The sequence below is a fragment of the Schistocerca serialis genome, chromosome 1 (genome assembly GCF_023864345.2).
Source record: "Schistocerca serialis cubense isolate TAMUIC-IGC-003099 chromosome 1, iqSchSeri2.2, whole genome shotgun sequence".
NCBI classification, from domain to species: Eukaryota; Metazoa; Arthropoda; class Insecta; order Orthoptera; family Acrididae; genus Schistocerca; species Schistocerca serialis.
In genome coordinates this window covers 1,255,080,845-1,255,102,411 of record NC_064638.1, presented here as the reverse complement: position 1 = coordinate 1,255,102,411, position 21,567 = coordinate 1,255,080,845, and the positions used below count along the sequence as shown (strand labels likewise).

General features: G+C 37.5%; 1 protein-coding gene across 2 annotated transcripts in view; it reads left to right on the top strand.

The window, feature by feature from the left end:
• Positions 1–21,567, top strand: part of LOC126419419 (E3 ubiquitin-protein ligase RNF123-like) — a 165,858-nt gene that overhangs the window by 128,368 nt on the left and 15,923 nt on the right. For both annotated transcript variants that reach the window (XM_050086618.1, XM_050086610.1), the window contains exons 14-15: positions 3,606–3,768; positions 7,617–7,807. In XM_050086618.1, coding sequence (XP_049942575.1) covers positions 3,606–3,768; positions 7,617–7,807 — 354 coding nt within the window. The remainder of the gene's footprint in view (positions 1–3,605; positions 3,769–7,616; positions 7,808–21,567) is intronic.

Sequence of the window (21,567 nt, the reverse complement as noted above, 5' to 3'; positions counted from 1 at the left end):
ATTAAGTCATGCTCTGTGCAAAATTCTACAAGGCGGCTTCCTCTTTCATTTCTTCCCCCCAATCCATATTCACCTACTATGTTTCCTTCTCTCCCTTTTCCTACTGACGAATTCCAGTGACCCATGACTATTAAATTTTCATCTCCCTTCACTACCTGAATAATTTCTTTTATCTCGTCATACATTTCATTTATTTCTTCATCATCTGCAGAGCTAGTTGGCATATAAACTTGTACTGCTGTAGTAGGCATGGGCTTTGTGTCTATCTTGGCCACAATAATGAGTTCACTATGCTGTTTGTAGTAGCTAACCCGCGCTCCTATTTTTTTCATTCATTTTTAAACCTACTCCTGCATTGCCCTTATTTGATTTTGTATTTATAACCCTGTAATCACCTGACCAAAAGTCTTGTTCCTCCTGCCACCGAACTTCACTAATTCCCACTATATCTAACTTTAACCTATCCATTTCCCTTTTTAAATTTTCTAACCTACCTGCCCGATTAAGGGATCTGACATTTCACGCTCCGATCCGTAGAACGCCAGTTTTCTTTCTCCTGATAACGACGTCCTCTTGAGTAGTCCCCGCCCGGAGATCCGAATGGGGGACTATTTTACCTCCGGAATATTTTACCCAAGAGGACGCCATCATCATTTAATCATACAGTAAAGCTGCATGTCCTCGGGAAAAATTAAGGCTGTAGTTTCCCCTTGCTTTCAGCCGTTCGCAGTACCAGCACAGCAAGGCCGTTGTGGTTAATGTTACAAGGCCAGATCGGTCAATCATCCAGACTGTTGCCCCTGCAACTACTGAAAAGGCTGCTGCCCCTCTTCAGGAACCACACGTTTGTCTGGCCTCTCAACAGATACCCCTCCGTTGTGGTTGCACCTATGGTACGGCCATCTGTATCGCTGAGGCACGCAAGCCTCCCCACCAACGGCAAGGTCCATGGTTCAAGGGGGGGAATTCAGTATAGTGTCACAAATAATAAAAATCTTAGTATGTGACATGGCCTCCCCAACACCATACTGACTAAAATCAATTCAAAATACAATGTGCATTTGGCATTTATTTTTTAAGGGAAAGCCTTCACTTTAACTTTAGTACACTTTAAATAAACTGCTTGTCAAGTGATTGTTTTGCGATGTCAAAGAAAGATGATGGTGCATCTGAAGTCAATGATCTAATCACTTCACCAATCTGAGGTCGCCGTTGCCACAAAGGAAGTACTCTGTTGCTGTTCTCTGCTGTTCTTCCCACTGATCTGCAGCAAGATGGTGATGGCTATTTCGCTAATTAAAAATGATTAATTGTTAAAATTGAAGTAAAACTTTGTGCTGCTCCAGTGTGTCATTTATTTGCAAAATACACTGTGAATCTAACTTTTAGATGTTTCTAAGTAAGATACAGGAAGGGATTTCAGGGATATGTCATGTTAGTAAATTTTGCAGACACAGATTTTGCACTTACAACAATCACATCTGCATAACTTGACTTAAACTACCAGATCACCCATTTATTAATTCATTCAAAACCAAATAAATGGAAGCTTAGGTCCTGACACTGTTTAGTCTAACTTTTGAAAACAGTTCACAGGTAGATGTTCAGAACAATTTGTCAATTTCCGGTTGTAGATCTGTATTGCACAAACAGTTCGATTTAATATATCAACAAAATTAATCAGTTTTGGAAAATGTAATGTAACTGGATAGATAAAAAGTCTACTCACCTAGCAGTGACAGGAGAAAACATAAAAAGGTATTGAAATTAGCAAGCTTTCACAGCCAGTGGCGCCTTCTTCTGGCAGAAGGTTTAAAGGCGAGGGGAGAGGAGTGATGGAAAAGGACTGATGAGGTTTAGGAAATGGGGAGAGTTTGGAAAAGTTGCCCAGAAAACCAGGTCAATCAAGACTTTACCAGAGAGGATGAGAAGGAAAGATGATCATTGGCAACTGGACCGAGGCTTTCAAATTCTGGTGTTTTCTCATGCCACTGCTTGATGCGTAGATTTTTTATCTATCCAATTACATTAAACAGTTCAGTTTGCTGCTCAAATAAATCACAATATAATAGAGCCTTCGCAGTGTGCTTGCTTCGTGTTATTGATCGTTCGGCATGTTTCAGCTTCTTCTTCTTCTTCTTCTTCTTCTTCCTGCATTTACGCAATGATCTGGAAGTATTGTCTCTCTTGTATGGGTCTGGGTTCTTCTCCAGGGCATTCACCATATACGATTCCTCTTCTGCATCAGTCTTTGAAATAAATCTTCTTCTCACAGTCTCAGTAATTGTCGCAACAATGCTGCTGAATTCATCTTCCAGAATGTTCCAAGTTCTACCCGCCTCTCCCTGAAAATTTAAATCATTATCTGTCTCAAGACACTGTAGCTGATAGCTTCCAAACTTCTCCGTTTTTCACCTCAATAGAAACTGTTCTTTCCACAAACTAATTAAATTTTTGCAAATTTACTCTGTGCTCTTCCTTATGCCCGACCATCTTAATACTTCTTAGATTTGCCATTAAACTTGGTTGCTCATCAGCTGTTACTTCCTTCCTCATAATTTTTTTTGTTACACAGATGAAATATTCCCTACTGGCCCAAAGACTCCAGAAATACACAGAGTAACTATATATGATTACATAGAGAATAATAACATTACTAATTTACATAACAATTTCTCATTTCATGTTTACACACACAAAACTATAACATAAATAAATGAAATTTAAAAGATTAAAAGTAAAATAATATACAGTACACAATTATACAATGCATTTTTATAAAATATTACATTGGTGGGGAGGCTGTTGCATAGACATTGAAAGGGCTAAAATTTACCCATCACATTATCATTATTGCGGTTTATCATTGCATGCTACTGCTGCTTGCATCATCAATCTAAATCTCATGGCTGCCTTGCAAATATGGATTCAGTGGGTTCAAGAGGACCATACTAAATGCCATGCAGGTGCTCCATGGTCCTCTGCAGTAGGACTAGAGAGGACAGCATATGTTCACTCATGCATATGCATGTATCCTGAGTCAGGAATAGGCCTGTTTTCAGTATCCAGATGGGCTACACAATGATGCCTGGAGCACAACAGACTGTCAGTAAGATGACTATTGTTGCACCATGAAAAGTCTGTTGTGTACATTTTGTTGTACTAATTTTCAATGACAACTGAAGAAATTCAAAACTGCTTTCTCTTTGTCAGTCAAGGAAAATTCCAGGCTGATTCCTGTGAAAGACCGCACCTAGTTACCTTCCTCATTCTTTCCCAATCCCAGCATATGCTCTCTGTCTATTGATCTCATTGTTGGTGGGATGTTAAACCCAGCTCTTCTTTCTTTTCCCTGAAGTTCAAGATTGCATTCTCAGTCTAGGTGTAGGTATGTATTAACATGTAGGCTGATATTTTGAATGCTAATTTTTCATTGTATTCTTTCCAGTTCTCTCACTTTTATTACTGATACCAAAACAATTACTTCTCATACTTCTAATATTTAAGTACTGTGTTAGTATTGATAAGATTTCTACAAATATATGCTTTTTTGAAAAATGACTTTAAGTGTACGTGATAGAGAATGCAGAACTTTTCTCTTCTAGGTAGTGAGGAGTTGCTGAAAGATGTTGCGGAATTTCTTTGCAATCATTTTGCTGACCCACGAATAGTAAATGCTGGTTCAAAAGACACATTAATACAAGCTCTGGCAAGCTTCGTTTCCCATTCACACACGTTGCACTGTCTGGAGTTAGTACCAGAAAGCAGGTACGTTTGTCACATTGATGTCAGAAAGTGATGATGCATTTTGGTAAATGAGAAGTTTTGTGCTTGCTGTTGAAGGCTGATTTGTGCTTCAGTGCAAACTTGATAGGATGTTGCTCACTGTATTTAAAGAGTTGAAAATTAATGCTGACACAGCAAGGAGTTTTCATCAATGTTGTATAAAGGGAGGAGCTGAAGAAATGTGAAGAGCTTAAGGAAGCTTCTTCCTTGAACCAGCATAGTTCAGTCAAGATACTGGGTATTTTCTAATTCCAATGCTCTCATGGTAGTGGTAGGTACATATTGCTGGCAGCAAGCTTTGTTATTATTCAGATGAAGTAATAGTGTAGCCCATTAATTTTGACAGTTTTGAAAACTACTGTTTATTAACATTTCATTATAAATAGGCCTCCATCCTTACAATGTGTATGTCTACATCTATATCTATATCTATATCTATACTCTGCAAACCACCATGAAGTGCATAGCAGGGGTAGGGCACAACATTCCAGTTGTACCTATTACCTTTGTTAGTCACTAGTGTAGTTACATAAATAGCAAGCCAGCAGCAGTATATTAACAACTACTACTTAGCATAACTTAGAAAGCAGTAATCTTTGTCAGTGAAGTGTGTTTCCAAATCGTTATGTTCTTTTATAATCTGTGCAAGTACTAATAACTAACACAGCATAAAGAACTACATTCTAAGTGCTGTTTCTGCCTGTTAATACAGCTTGGCTTGACCTACATCACTAAAGGTCCTCCTTCAAAGTAGAACATATAGAACAGAATGAATGAAAAATGGAGGAATTAATGAACTGTGGTGCAGTTAGATACTGTGCTTTGCATTAATGTGTTGTTTTCAGGAACATATTACTGCTGTGCTATGTGTTTGTCTTACATCAAAATTCTAAATATTTTGCACTATTCATATGATTTTTTTTATTCTTCTTCTGATATGCTTGTCACATAAGCTATTTCGTATACCTTTAATTGTGGGTTTCCTAATGATATGTTGTGCATTAGCTTTGCTTTCTACTGTGATTTTAGTTTTGATATGTCCTTCACCTGTATCATGTTCAAGAGAAATACAGTTTCATTTGGATTCCGTCCTTCATTCCAAACTTATTGAAAATGAAAGAAGAGACAAACTTAGGATGATTTTCTATTGGCAATCAGTTATTAAAGATTTTTATGAGATCATGGTACTTCGTGTTATCTATTAGAATGGAATACAATTAATGTGAGAAGTTATGGAAACATAACTATTCAACCTTTCTAGGTTTCACATGACGTGTTATTGCGTGACATGGACAAATGTAGAAAAAAAATTGGAGTTTTGTTGATTTCAGGGCGTCAATCACTGTACCACAATGATTCTTTTTTTTTTTCGCATAATAAGGAAAAAAAAGCAGCTCCTCATTTGCAATGTAATTGCAAACTACAGTCTTTTCCACAGTTGTCCATATTTCTGAAATTTCTTGTGCACAAATTAGATTTCTTTACAACAAAAAACCACAAGCACTGTGAACATTTGAGTTGGAGTGTAACAGTAGTGGTTGCATCTAAAGGTGGTAAACATGTCCTAACACAAATCTGGAGCAGAATTAGCCATCTAATGAAATTATTTCATTTATAACATGATTTCAGTGCAACTTTGAGTAGTGCTATGCAGATATCCTAAGACCTGTATCCTAAAGATCAGACTGTCCAGAATATTCTGGATCATAATCTCAAAAATAGGGGAAACTTGCAGCATTGCTTTAAAACATTTTCTATATTTTAGCCACTATCATCCCATAATTTTTTTATTTACACTAAAAACTCCATTGCTGGCTTTGCTAACACCATTCCACCAAAAAAATCTAGTAATGGAAAGTCCAGTGTGGGATAACAACAGTACTATGAAAAAGACAGATTGCTGCTCACCACATAGAGGAGGCATTGAGTTGCAGATTGGTGCAATGAAAAGATTACTAAACATTTAAGCTCTCAGACAAAAGAAGTTAATCTTTGAAAATGGGACACTCTCTCTCTCTCTCTCTCTCTCTCTCTCTCTCTCTATCACTCACACACACACACACACACACACACACACACACACACACACACACACACACACACACAAAAACGTGGCCACTGTGGCGACAGCAACCAGAAACAATAGCTTTGTGTGTGTGAGTAGTGTTCTGTGAATATGTGTGTATGCTTTCTATTTCCAAAGGACTTTTTCTGCCGAAAGCTTAAATGTTTAGCTGTAATTTCATTGTTCCTGTCTATGACTCAACACCACCTCTATGTGGTGAGTAGAAGTCTATCCTTTTCGTAATACTGGTGTTAAAAAGCCAACAGCGTGTTTATGTTGTTTTGAGAGTGCTTTAATCTATAACTAAAATCTGTTCAAAAAATATTTCTGATTCACCATACCATCCTTCAGTGCTATATGTAGGAGATATTTCAAGAACAAAAGATGTAAAACTTGCAATTTTATCACTTTCTTGTGATCAGATTGTTGCTAATATTTTTGATCAAACATTTTGAAGGATATTATTCCATACATCCTTTTCCATGTTGCTTTTTGTCAGTGTTCTCCGTATCACATTTTATATGGTTCACACTGGTTTCTTTACTTTGTCGTTAAAATCTGTATTACAGGCTGCTTGAATTTGAAGACACATTTGTTTTACTTTTTCATATCTAGCCCAATAAATTTCTTGTTTATAAATTCTACAGCTCCTGTATGATTACTTTGGTACCAAAAGTGGCTTTTTTTCTGTTTAGGCAGCTGAAGAATGACATGATGTATTTTATGCACTTAAGAGCAGTCTGCATTATTATTTTTTCCTTTCTTGTGCTGTTGCTAATTATAATCTCTGGTGTACATAACATTGAGTATACTTTTAAAAATAATTTCCTGTCATAATTTATTCATGGACATTATTTTCTTTGCTGAAATTACAGATTGATTCTTTTTACTGCTTATTTTTGTCAAATGTAAACAGAATCACTTACCATTTCCATTTCAAAATACGATAGTATGTTGTTTGAATCATTACAGATTGTTTGATAGTTTTTAAAAGTGGCCTTCCTTCATACCTCTCCCTTTTTTTTACTTTGTCGTCATCTGCTGTCATGCTACACAAATAGCAGAACCCATCTATTACTACTTTTAGCATCTCATTTCCTAATGTAATTCCTTCGGCAACATACAAGTTGAATATACTCTCATTACCATCATTTTATTATTCTTGATGTTCATCCTACATTCTTTTTTAAGACTGTATCCATTTTGTTCAGATGCTCTTGAAAGTCCTTAACTGTCTCTGACTGAATTACAGTCATCAACAAACTGAAAAGTTTTTAATTTCATTTATTTCTTCTCCCTGAACTTTAATTCCTTTTCCAAATGTCTCCTTGGTTTTCTGTCCTGCGAATCCTAGCACTGTCATAGAAGTTGTAGATTAATTTTCACTTTCTGCGTTTTATCCCTGACAGCTTCAGTATTTCAAAACATAAGCTTGCTTTTTACCTAATGGGGTCAATATTGCTTAGCATGTTTTACACTTATCTGGAATCCAGCATGATCTTCTTCCAGCTCATCTTCTACCAGTCATTCAAACTTTCTGCAAATAAGTTGTGTTAGTATTTCGGAACCATGATTTAGTAACATTCACACTTGTCAACTCCTGTCTTCTTTGATGTTAGGATTACTCCCTTCTTCATGGGGTCTAAGGGTATTTTAACTGTTTCATATATTCTGCATGCTAGATGTCTTCAACTGTAATGTGGCTATAAAACAATAACCTTTTCAGACTTTTTTATACTACCATTTTGTTTGCAATATTTTGCAGCCAAGTCAAAATGGTGAAATCACTGCTGAGACCGTATGAAAATCGTGCTTGGGCTCAGAGTAATTGGGTATTACTGAGACTGTGGCATGGCCGTGGGTTTGCATTTAGGTACCAGAAGTCCCCACATCTGATACGGAAGATTGGTCCCAAAATGTTGCCATCAGACACTGGTCTCATTAGTCAAACAATGAGTAAGTACAGCAAGTAATTAATTTCAAAAATTTAACTTTAATGAAGAATATAAATGAAAAGGTTGTCTTATATAGATTATCTTGTTACTAATGCAACAAAATTATGCATATAACTAATTTGTTGGAAGAGATTAGTGGAACAGATTTTGTTTTACAAGCCTGTGACTGAGTCGATGAAGAATGAAAATATATCAGCTCATATCACTCACTGTATGTGCTTCTTAATTAATTTGAAATTATTCCTCCTTTACACCATTTACGTTGGAGTCGGCTGAGAATATGTTATGGGCACAAGATAATGCAGTTATCACCATGAGTTCTAGTTTCTCCTGTCTTCATGGTCCTTATGTATGTTGACGGCAGTGTATTTATTCAGCAGCTGCTCTCAAGCACCTGTTCTCTAAATTTTCTCAATAGTGCCTCATGAAAAGGACATCTGCTTTGCTCCAGGGATTCTCATTTGAATTCATGAAGTGAAGTGTCTCCTTAATACTTGTGTGCTAGTTGAACCTACTGGTAACAAACCTCATGACACACCTCTGAATCGCTTTGATGTCTTTCTTTAATCTGACCTTGTAGAGATACCAAATACTCGAGTGGTAATAAAGAATGGGTTGTCTTCGTGTTCCGTAAGCAATCTCCTTTATAGATGAGCTACACGTTCACAAAATTCTCCGAATGAAACAAAGTTGACCATTCGCCTTGTCTGCTACAAACCTGGCATGCTCATTCCATTTCATATTCATATTGCTTTGCATTACTCTTTGATGTGACTGTATCAAGCAGGGAGACTGGGTACTCGTGTTATCCTCATCATTTCATCACCACCATAATCATTCATGACAGTGGCTAGATTGGACTGTGGAAAAAAAAAAAAGGACTGGGTACAAATTGGTACTTTGTATGGGCACTGATGACTGTTTTAAAGTTTTTTAATGTGTCCGGACTCTGGCCTCAAGTCATAGGCTGGAGGTTTTTGTGTGTTGTATAGTGGCTGGCTCGTCGTTTTTCTTCCTACGATCAGTCAGCCATGGCCATCCACTGTGTTGTTTTAACTTCTCCAACTTTCTCCTCTGTTAGTCTTAAGTTTTAAATTTGACGTGATACCCATTTTGTGCTCCAGTGTGGGTGCACACATGGTTTACCGCAATTTTGTTACTTTCAATTTCCGTTGCTAATTCCTACTCCTGTTTACTGTATTTTTCTGCCACTTGTCTCTTACTATTTTCATCTGGGTGCTAAACGCCTTGCAGTCTTGTGCCCAGACCACCCTGTCCATCCATCCATACATACAGCCATAAATACATATCTGGGAGCTTATTCCATGTGCTCGGGTCTTCGGTAACAGTTTGCTGTGGGGCTCCCTGTCAAACACTTTTCAAAAATCTAGGAATGTGAAATCTGCCTGTTGCTCTTCATCCATGGTTTGCAGGATATCATGTGAGGAAAGAGTAAGTTGAGTTTGGCACAATCAGTGCTTTCTAAATCAGTGCTGATTAGTCTCTGTCTCAAGGAAATTTATTACCTTCAATCTCAGAAATGTGTTCAAGAAATCTGCAGCGAACTGATGTTAGAGTGTTGGTCTGCAGTTGTGCAGTTTCATTCTTTTAGCTTTCTTATAGGCAGAACTCATCTTTTTTCCAGCACTTTGCGCTGGGCAAGAGATTCATAATAAGTGCTAAGTAAAGAGCCAATGCCGCAGAGTAATTTCTTTGAAATCAAACTGAGATTCCACCTGGGCCTGGTGACTTACTTGTTTTCAACCCTGTCAGTTCCTTCTCTACAACAAGGGTGCCTATTTCTATTTTCTCCATGCAGAAGTGTGTGTGACAGTCAAATGACTGTATGTTTGTATGATCCTTCTGTGTGAATGATTTCTTACCACTGTGGCTGCCAGCAGCATTTTGGTAAATTTTTCATTTTGGCCATGACTTTTCTTCCTTCATTGTATTTTAAGAAATTGAAGCTAGTACTTCTGAGGAAATTGTTTTTAACCTGATAAACGTGGTTTGATGAAATATTATGCACATGGCCTATTTTAAACTAGGAATTTTTTTATGACCATTACACACACTCATATATTTCAGGAAGACATTATTATTGGCAAAAACTCCAACTATATGTTATATAATTGCTTTGATTTTAAAAATAAAAAAAAATTACTTTTATACATATTCGCGGGAAAAAAAAAGAAAAATTCGTGGACATTAAACTCTGAGGACAAATGAGGCGTTTCAATAACACCTACTTGCTTTGTTTGATTGCATGCTTTCACCCACCCGCTTTGGAGAGTTTCTGGTAACAGCTGTCGCAACATTGTCTCGTTGCAGTGTCGGTCAGTTTGTGATTCCTATTCATTTTTGTATCTTGAAAATGGTCAATCCCAAGTAACTTATTTGCAATGCCTCACAAAAAAACAATGATATTCATTTTTTTTTGTTTTGTAATTTGAACACACAAAGTGTGAGCATTTACAAGCGTAGTACTGAACAGTAATTCAAAGATCACTTTATGCTACCATTTCACCAACTTCTCAAGCATGAGCCATAGGTTTTTTTTTTTATCTGAACCTGGTTTTGAGTGCCACAAGCTCAGGTTTGTGTTTGGTTGTCAGAAAAATGATGTCCATCTTGTCACGTCACTTTCCAACAACCGTCTTTGTGTTGCTTTCCACAGGCGCCATTTCCCCCTTCTTTAACTTTTTTTTTATGTTAGTTTCTCAATTTCCCCTTCTTTTTGTGGAGCCAGATAAGCTGGTTGTTCCAGAAGAACATGCTCCAAGTTCACCAAAGTGTAGAAGTTATCTATGAAGAATGTCCTTCCAGAATTCAAAAGTGATTCCATTAACTCCGAAACAGTTGTTATTGTTATGTCTATAGCATTAACTTCTTTTTCACAGTACATTTTAACATTCCAAGTATATCCACCTACAGCACACACTTTGTATAATTTCAGTCCATATTTAAAATGTTTACTAGGAATGTGCTGACAAAAGTGTAACCATCCATGAAATGGAACCATTGTTTCATCAATACAAACAGCATCACCTGGAGTGAAAGTTTCCTGGAGTATTGTGTTCAGAAAATTCAAGAATTTCCTAATTTGGAACATCTTGTCCTGTTCATCTGTTTTTTCATTGTCACAAAAATTTATGCAATGGAGCAACAAATTAAACATAATTTGGGAAATAGTAGAAGACACCTGGTTTTTGTAAAGCAGATTCCAACTCCAATAATCCTGTATTCCTGGCTTATGATCAAACCCTATCCACAACATAAGTCCCATAAATTTCCTCAAATCATCAATGCTGAAATCACTCCATGAAGTCAGTCTTGATGATGATGATAATAATGTTCTTGCAGTTATTCCACTAACAATCTTTTGTTCAGCAAAACAGTTTGTTACCTTCATTATGAACTTGCACATTTCTTCATCAAGGAAAAAATTGGAAATCTCATTGGGATGAATATTTGTAGGTAGATTGTCCAAAAGTGTGTTGCCTATTCCACAGAAGAAAGCAAAATTGTTTAAATTCCCCTGCACATCAGACCACTTTATTCGTGAAGTAGGGAGCCCATCAGTACAAGATCTCTTTAGGTGACAGCTTACTTTCACTGTCTTCATCAATGGAAGATGAAACTTCTTTTGCCCCATTTGTGGATGTGTCATTTGTAACTTGCATGTGTATCTTTTGTTTCTTCAATGGAAAAATTCCATCTTCACTGCTACTCTCACCCAAGGAAGGTAGATTGTCCAAAAGTGTGTTGCCTATTCCACAGAAGAAAGCAAAATTGTTTAAATTCCCCTGCACATCAGACCACTTTATTCGTGAAGTAGGGAGCCCATCAGTACAAGATCTCTTCAGGTGACAGCTTACTTTCACTGTCTTCATCAATGGAAGATGAAACTTCTTTTGCCCCATTTGTGGATGTGTCATTTGTAACTTGCATGTGTATCTTTTGTTTCTTCAATGGAAAAATTCCATCTTCACTGCTACTCTCACCCAAGGAAGGAGCATTATAGTCTGGGTTGGAATTACGTCCACTTCAGAACAGTGATTCATCAGATAAACTTGATTCCTCCAACCTCTCCTCTTGTGAATCCATTTTTCATCAAAAAAACACAAAGACTGATTGAAAGCAAGCACTACACAATGCCACATATATAAACAAAATGCCATTGCCAGCAGGTAACATGTACTGATGCTACACTGTAACCAGACAACAGTTGCCTGTCATCCAATGTTGCCACTACAAAACCATCATCATAGGACTTTTGCCGCTGGCCCGTAGAATATGGCACCCTTTTGTTTTCAACACAGCTGTGATCATATGTGTACCACAGGTAAATGATCCCTCATGTGATCGAATATGATACACACAGCGAAAACGGGAAAACTGGTGTGCATCATATATAATGCACATGGTGGTAAAAGTGTTAAACATGAAATTTAAAACTTCAGCAGTCCTTTTTCTGTCTTCTGTTCCCACCTCACATGCCTCTACAGGTGACAGTATAGAAGCCTTCAACCCGCTTAGTGATTTTACATATGACCAGAATTCTTTCAGCTTCTCAGGAAGATTTTTCTTTAAGGTATGAGGGTGGAAGTTGTATGCTTCACACATCGATCTTGGTATGGGCACACGAATTTCTGCTAACTTTTGCCTGTCGGCATTTGTGCGTTCTTTTTTGAACTGAGAGTGCAACAATCTCTGCTTCCTGACCATTTTTCAAATTTCATTATTAAGCCAGATGTGGGTCTTTCCATTTCAAGTGGGCTGTTAAACTAATTATTCTAGCCAGTTTTTGAAATACATATTCAAAAATACGTTACATGACTGTTTGTCTGTGTCACCTACAGTGAATCCATATATGCCCCAGTCTATACTCAGTAGAGTCAAGTCACCTCCAATTAATATCGTATGATCTGAGCATCTCCGCACTATGGAGCAAATACTTTCTTTGAATAATTCTTCATCTATCAAGGTAGAATCGGTTGGTGATAAAAACATCCAATAATTAACTTAATTTGACCTAGGCCTACTACTCATGTTCAGACAACTTCACAGGCAGGCTCAATATTTACCTCAATAGGCAAAATATTTTTGTCGACAGGAATGAAATCTCCACCTCCAGTGGCATCTAATCTGTCATTTCGATATGTGTTCCATGCGTTGCTAAATATTTCAGAGCTTTCTATTTTGGATTTCATCCAGCTTTTGGTTCTGAAAATAATTTGAGTACAAGAACTTTACTGGAGGGCAGTAAGTGCAGGAACTTTATTACAATCACTTTGCCAATTTACTATTAAAATTTTGACCGTCAAAAAGTGTCTTTACTTTACATGCTATCTGATTTTTTTCTCTCTGCATATTGACTGGAAAGCACTCATCAGAGAATCTCAAATTACTTCATAGCTTGAAAAACCCCAATGTGCACTCTGCAAGTACTGTACTACCTCAATAGCTGCTTTCTGTGTGTAGTAAACCCCTGACCTATCAAAGGGAGTCCTTCAACTCTCCATCCCATAATGAAAGTCCAGAAATCTGCAGGCATGACCATCGACAGAGCCTTTGGTTGAGACCCTCCACTCGGCTCCAAACCCCAATTGACTAAGGGCACAATACTGCAAATTGTGAGCTCTGCTTGCTCCAAGTGAGCATTGCCACACTTCCGCAAGCTGCCCATAGGTACTGAGGATGGCTTCAAACCCTAAGCAACAGATATCATCGGTGCCAATATGAGCAGCAACTTGCAGACTAATGCACCATGCACTGTCAGTAGCCACAGGCAAGACCTCCTTCACCTTTCAGATGAGGATTTTCCCAGCTGAGACACCTGGTTTACATCAGATTTCTTTCCAGCTCTGGTCGCTATTTTCCTAAAGGTTCTATAATACACCTAACATTGGAGCCCCCAGTAACTAGTAAAACCCTCCCTCCATGTGCCTACACAGACCCTGATGAGGGAGTGGCTGCCTGTCTGCTCACAGAGTGAATGAATGAGGTCAGATGGGCAGCCTCAGCCCTGACTCCTTCTCGAGTGACAACACCATGTAACAAAGCTCTACTCACTCTGCAGTAAGTGCAGATCCCTGCATTGAGTACACTGGAAGGTGCCTCAAGCAGTAGAGCCTTCGGGGGAAAGCAGTGATACCTGAAGTGTCCCATGCAACACGCCAGTTTCTCTGCTTCTGCCACACCAAGAGGTAACAGCCTGCAGATGGCTGCCTGTGGCCATAAGTGTCTTCAGCTGTTCGCAAACTGTGGCCAGCTCCTTTTGCTTTTGCACATAGCACGCATACACCCTATCAATCCTGCTATTATTAATTTAAGAATTAAACTATGAAAACAGACAGAAAAGGCTAAATATGTGACTTGCTAGTCTCCTGGTGCTTCACCAATGGAGGCTGACACTGGGGTGAAAATCCAATAAAAATGTGTTAGTCGTTAGCCTACCTTATAGTCCATGGCCTGTAATTTTACGGTGCACTTTCTTGGTGTTCCCTTTCAGTCTCCCCTAAGTTTTCTTATGGTTCCCACATGATCAGGTTTCTCAGTAGTGACTGTAGTTCTGTTGTTGGTCACTAGATCGTGTGGATATGCTGGAGAAGAATTTATTTTTATATTTTCTTGCGGATATTGTCAGTGGCATATTTTTCCTGCTTGCTTAATTGTATAAATTGATACAATTAAGCATGCAGCAAAAACATGCCATTGCCAACATCCCAGTGAGTCTTTGTTTGGCCAATTAATGGATTCCTCATGAGTTTCCCTTTTGATTTTGAGTTTAGTGACTTCAATGGGACGAACAATTTTGTTTCTGCATAAATGGAATGTCTTAACATTATGTTGGAAGGATAAAGGGAATTTACACATGATAAGCACACTTCTGAGATGGTCACCTATACTGATAGAGACAGGGAGAAGTCAAGCCCAGCCTGTACGGCAGACTACAACAAACACAAGTTGGATATTGATTTGTCTGAACAGCAGATGTCCTACAGTGTGTTTGAAAATCAAACTATGAATTTGTAGAGAAAGTTGGTATTCCATGTACTTCTCATGTAAACTTCTGCATATTATAACACAAAGTATCTAGAAATGCCAAAACTTCTCAGTATATGACAACCATCGGTGGAGATCTTGCTGAGAGCAGAGGTCTCGAACAATAACTTGGTGCATGAGCGCTTTCCCAACCTTAGACTGGAAATATTTTTTTTTTCAAAAACTTGAGGCAGAATAAGGGACAGAACAAAGGAAGTGTGTAGTGTGCTCCCATAAGCGGACAGCGCCTACTCATCATTACCAATTTCGTCCATATTTATGGCACAAAGAGCGTTCAAAAAGTTTTGCACAGTTGTCTCTATTTTTTTCATTTTTTGCAGGAGGAGAATGAAATTTTTTGTGAATGTACTTGGAACATTTAGCTGTACATTGAGCCTACTCAAGGTAGCCTCCATCTGCTGTGACACATCTGGCCCAACGTTCTTTACATGATGTAAATGCACTTTGGTAAAATTCTGGGGATTGACTTTTACAGCATCGCTTGACACAAGGAATAAGGTCTTTCTCACTATCAAATGTTTTAATGCACAGGTAGTCTTTCAGATGACCAAAGAGGTAAAAATCAGATGGAGCCAAGTCCGGACTGGAGGGAGGATGAGGAACAATTTTCCAACACATTTTCCTGATTTTCTCCTGTGTCGTAAGGGCTGTATGGGGTTAGGCATTGTCATGGTGTAGTCTGAATAGCTGACCCTGAAGCTGTGGTCTGTGGGTCATGATGGCATGTTGCAGCTTGTCCAATGACAAACAGTAACAATTTTGGATGATTTGATCAGTGGTCTCCTTATTCACACCATTCATTGCCGTCAATGGTCTACTGCATCGTGGATTATCCAGTAGAGAGAAATCGCCTTCTTTAAACATCTGCAACCACTGCTGGATACTGCTGCGATCCACTGTGTCCTCCCCATAAATAGGGAGCAATTTCCTGTGAATCAATGTGGCAGAGTAGTCACCGGTCTTGAAGAGGAACTCCATCACCTACCGCAACCTGACATCTACTTCATGGTCCATTATGGCTCATCTGTAAATAAAAGAACATACTCCTATACACCAACTTATAGCAAAATGTTCCAAGTATGTTCACAAAAAAATTTCATTCTCCTCCTACAAAAAATAAAAAAGTTAGAGACGACTGCGCAAAACTTTTTGGACGCTCTTTGTACATGCAGGGCATGACCAGAAATGAAACTGTCAGAAGTGGATACGGAGTACCATATGAGCATGTGTTAAAAAAAATAGTGTTTCTGATATAGGTAGGGTGACACATGAGCCATTTATGTTAACATTGTTTTCAAGCGGTGTTTGGTGCAGCAGAAAGATTTCAGAATAGTAATTAAAGGGTCAGAGGACCAAGTCCCTATGTGGAAGCTTTCTTTATTGTCAGTTTTTTTGTTACTTACACTGCAAATAAATCTAAAGAATGCTCAGTATCTTGTATTTATTAATATTTTCATATGAGGCATGAAAGCAAAGGCAAAGGTAAATTTGGGATTGCAAATGAATTTACAGAAAGGTGCTGTAAGACATACACAAAAAAATTTGCGTACAGAATTTGATTCTGTTATGGTTTTAGAATTGATAATTTACACTCGCAGGACTGATATTCAGCATAGAAACAGGGAAACCTCTTGTTCGTGTGCAGCTGTCGAGGGGTCCTCGAAGGTCAAAATGAAACTAATGGAATACGAAATCCTGCATGCTTTAGTTACTGTCCCTTCTTGGAAAGCTATTTGCAGAGTCCTCGTGGATGCTGTAAGTACAATTCTTTCTAGGAAATTATTTGCAACACGTAAATTTCTTTTGCCTTTCCATTTCATGCCTTTTATGAAGATGTTAATAAATACAGTTTATTGTGCATTATTTCAATTTATTTGCAGTTAAATAGCTTAAAACATGTGAAATAAAAAAATGGAAAAGTTTTTCACATAGGAAATCAACCTCATGACCCTCAGATTACCAAACTAGACTCTTTCTTCTGCACCAGCTGCTGCGTGGAAACTGTGCTAACATAGTTGGCTCATGGATCATCCAACACATGCCAAAATTGCTGTTTTTGTTTTTAAAAAATGCTTGGTCAATGGAGCTTCCAAGTTCTGCATACCATAAATTTGGATGAAATCAGTGATGATGAGTAGGCGTGGACCCCTTGTCAAAGAGGCAAGGAGTTGACTAGAAAAGCATGGCACAATGATACAAACTGCAAGCATAGTGAGTGTTAACTTACATTGTGTTAATTAAAATGCTGCAGAATATATTGTAAAAAGTAGATGTATCATGAAATGTTCCCAAATGTGATTACCATACATAAACAAACTGTGTACTTTGTTATTAAATATTTTTGCGAGAGAGACTGTCGTTAGTGTGTGAAAAACTAAATATGTATGCTTGGCCAGTTTGTCCTTTTTCTCAAAAACAGTTGCATTAAAAAAATAATGTACAAAAGTACTTATTAATTCAAGAGAGAAGTATTACTTGTCACATTAAATTAGATGTCTAAAATTGTCTTTAATGTAAAACTACTAGTGTACTGCCTTCTTAAAAAGCTACTACAGCTTAAAATATTGTAAAATAGCTGGGTTTTTCAGTAGATGATTGCATGTTACAGGTAGGGACCCAATGTATTAAGCATTTGTGCTTTTTTCACTCATTCACAGTTTTGATTTTGTTTTGTTTAATATTTTAACTAGCCAATATGACGACAGTCATCAACATCTGGTTTTGGCAGCCAGAGACAGTGGTGTGTGTGCGAGTTCTATTTGCATCAGTGTGTGTGTGTGTGTGTGTGTGTGTGTGTGTGTGTGTGTGTGTGTGTGTGTGTGTAATTCGGAAGAAGGCCTTGTGCCCATGAGCTTACTTGTTTAGTAGTCTTTTTGTTGGGCCTGTCACCGACTCAACGTCTCCACTATATGGCAAGTAGCAATCTATCATTTTCATTTCATTGTCATCTGTCATCAAAAATTTCATATAAAATTAACTGCATGTTCTCAGCCTGCCTGAGAAGGAATTGTCATGTAATATTCTTTCACAATAATTGGCCATTTTAGTACAATCCGTGTTTTCCGCACTGAGGTATTAGCAAAGGTATTACCAAATTAAAGTATGTAAACTTTCTGTAAAACTGTATTTTGTTTTTTTCTTTTTTTTAAACAAAGTTCTTATAAACTCCACCATATCTTATTCAGCTGACTTCAAATAAAAATTTGAACCCAAAAGTTTGGAACTTTCACTCTGAAATATGTATAGCTCCCAAAAGCCATAATGAATACAGTGGCAAAAGTAAGTTTGTACCTTTAGAAAAAAAAAAAAAAAAAACTATTTGTTTTTGAAATACTTCATTGCACCCATAAAGTTTAAATGATTGTATCCCACCTGCAACTGCCAATTTTACTTTAGTTGTTGTACAATTTAAGTACCTGGATGTTTGTAGCCAAAACACTAGTCAAAAATCAACGGCAAATAATTACATTTGTCATAAATAATAAGCAAGGCACACTATGGCATACTAATCTCTTGCACATGTTGTATTTGAAGAGTGTCCACAGCAATTCTACTTTTGAAAATGTTATAGTTGTTATAAAAACCTGTAGCAGTAGCACAATTGACTTGGTGGCACATTAGAAATTTAAAATTACTTATATTACCAAATACTGACTTACTTGCTATGACCAGATGGTAGTTAACATGTGCTTGGCGCGCTCTTCAAATAAAACATGTCCAAGTAAATAGTTTAATAAATTCCTGCTCCTCATTTATGACAAATATAGTGTTTACAAATCTCCACGTACTCAAAAAAGTTGTGAAGCCAAAACTGAACAATAGCACAACAAAAAAAAAAAAGTAAATTTTTGTCCACTGTTAAGTGTTGTTGCCGTGCATGTATTTTTATTGTGGAAATAGTAGGAAAGTGAACTATCTTCAATCACTAATAGTGGTTTTATTTCACGCAGTGCATTTCAAGCCATGGGGTTCGTCTTAAGGTGCTTGGCATCAGTTTACATTATTATTTGGAAATGAGTCACCACTGGTTGCAAAGAGAAAGATTGTCTGAAAACATTCTAAACCAACAAACAACGTTTGACAGCCCTTGGCTTATCAGCAGTTTCAAAATTTAATTTTTTCCACGAAGGAGCCAGAATTTAACAGAACCATTTTATAATCCACAGTCACATCTGATATCTGCAGGAAAATTTGTTTTGCAAGCAATAGAAAAATGTAACATCTTACATTCAGATATTCTTTGACTAGTTTAAATTTGGTACAAATGTGCTGTGGAACGAAAGGTGTTTGTATTCATGTATATATGTCTACAGATGCTGTATGTAAAAACTGTATAACAGTTATTGCAAACAGTACATCATTCTCCTTTTTGTATTACTTTGGTAAAAAAAAAAAAAAGAAGAAGAAGAAGAAGAAGGAAAAAATGTAGCTGCATTAGAACATGGCATATCGCATTGTAATATGCCTGTGAACACACAAACTGTTTCCAAACGATGTTGTAAACTGAAACTTCCTGACAGATTAAAACTGTGTGCCAGACCGCGACTCACACTCAGGACCTTTGCCTTTTGGGGGCAAGTGCTCTACCACAGTTTTAATCTACCAGGAAGTTTCATATGAGCACACACTCCGCTGCAGAGTGAAAATCTCATTCTGATGTTGTAAAATGTTGCCACCCACCTGAATATGAGCCCCCATGGTTTGGAATGTATCGTGCATTGAAATAAAATTACAGTTGTTGACTACAGGTAGTTTATTTATTTCCGGTTTTGTGAAAACTGACAACGGCAGGCAGGATACAATTACCTGCGCAGTTTGTCAATGAAAAAGCTTCCATCAAGATCTGGTCCAATTTTGTGAAGTGAAAACAGTTTCTAGGGGCCATGGCAGTATGGAGTTTGCTGGAATTTTTCAGAAGTGAGCCTGACAGTTCTGGTAAATGGTATTTCATAGCTACAAGATAAGTTATTCACATTAATCAGAAATCAGTAGAATGATCATGGTTTGTTGATGCAATATTTTCATGTCCTTCAAAGAAGATTTCTTGATACATCATCATTCTACTGCTTCTTCTTTTTCTGACAAAGTACTATACCATAACTCTGGTTTCATCTCTGCTGATAGTGGACCTCAGATCCTTTTCTTCTTTTCATTTATTTCATTTTTTAATTATTTATTTATTCATCATTCAATACAACAGCATTGAACATGTCAGGGGGACATTACAGAAGTTCTATAAACATATATAAAACATTAAAAAAGTATGGTAGGATTAGGCAAGGATGGGGCAGGAAGCCGGCTGTGGGCTACTGAAGAAACCATCCCAGTGTTCATCTTAGTGACTAGGGATAAACATGGAAAAACCAAGTCAGGATGGCTGCTCCTCCCAAATGCGAGTTCAGTGCATTAAGACTGACATAGCCATCTCACTCCGTGTATGATTGGAAGGAAATCACAAATACATAGTCTACATTGTAATTACAGCATGCACAAGAAGTAAACCAGTTATATAATTAAAACATGAAACAGTGTCACAGAACACCTCTGGAAAAATAAAAAAAAAACACACACACACACACACACACATGATAGAACAGTACTGAAAAGTATAACACATGAACACATTGAAAGCCTGCTTGACACTGTCCATCAAAGCTATAATCTAGCACCAGATTCCTTCACAGAGGAGGTGTATCACATTGCACAAGCAGGAAACCAACACCAGGAACATTCTTTTGCAAAGACAAACACAGCATAGATGGTACATCAGTTACTAAAATCAAAAGAATTTGAATGAATGGGAGCCTAGTATTCCTGCATGCTAACATGTTTACTTACATTTTACAAACGGTTCTCAACAAGAAATGATTTTAACTCTACCCTAAAAGTCATTTCCTCCTCCAACCTATTTATGTAAGTTCTCTTTATGTAAGTTGACAGTGGATTGTAAAGAACAACGCCCCAGTGGCTCACATGCCTGAGTACAGGTTGTTGTAACTTAAACAACAGAAAATCTAGGATGGAATGTTGACAATATTTTGAAAAATTCACCATGTAGAGGAGATGTTGAGTTGCAGACAGGCACAACAAAAAGAGTGATACATGTGTGAGCTTTTGGCCAAAAGGCCTTCTAGTAAAGTAGACAATACACATGTTTCAGAGACGTGGTCATGTAAATGTGAGTTGTGCTTGCATTAATGTGTGTGTGTTGCCTTCTTCAGAAGAAGGCCTCTTTTGGCAAAAGGCTCACATATTTAGCAGTCTTTTTGTTGTGCCTGTCTGGGACTTGACATCTCCTGTATGGTGAGTAGCAATCTACCCTTTTCATAATACCAAATGGCTCTGAGCACTATGGGACTCAACATCTTAGGTCATAAGTCCCCTTCATAATACCGTCAGCTGTTCTAACTTATTCTGTATGGAGGGACCCCCAGTTACTAATAATATAACTGTGGTAATCAGAGTTGGTTTGCAAATCACAAAGTCTTGCACTTGCCATCAACACACATTTGTGTATATATAGGAAGGGTACAATAAGGAGAGCTGTCTGACAAAATTGGAATAGCCATTTTCTGTAATGTAAAAAGTTTTATTTAATGGACTGTTAATTTTATGCCAGAAAATCATTCCATAAGCCAAAAGGGACTGGAAGCAGTTAAAATAAGCCATACGAGCACTATCTCTGGAGTCAGA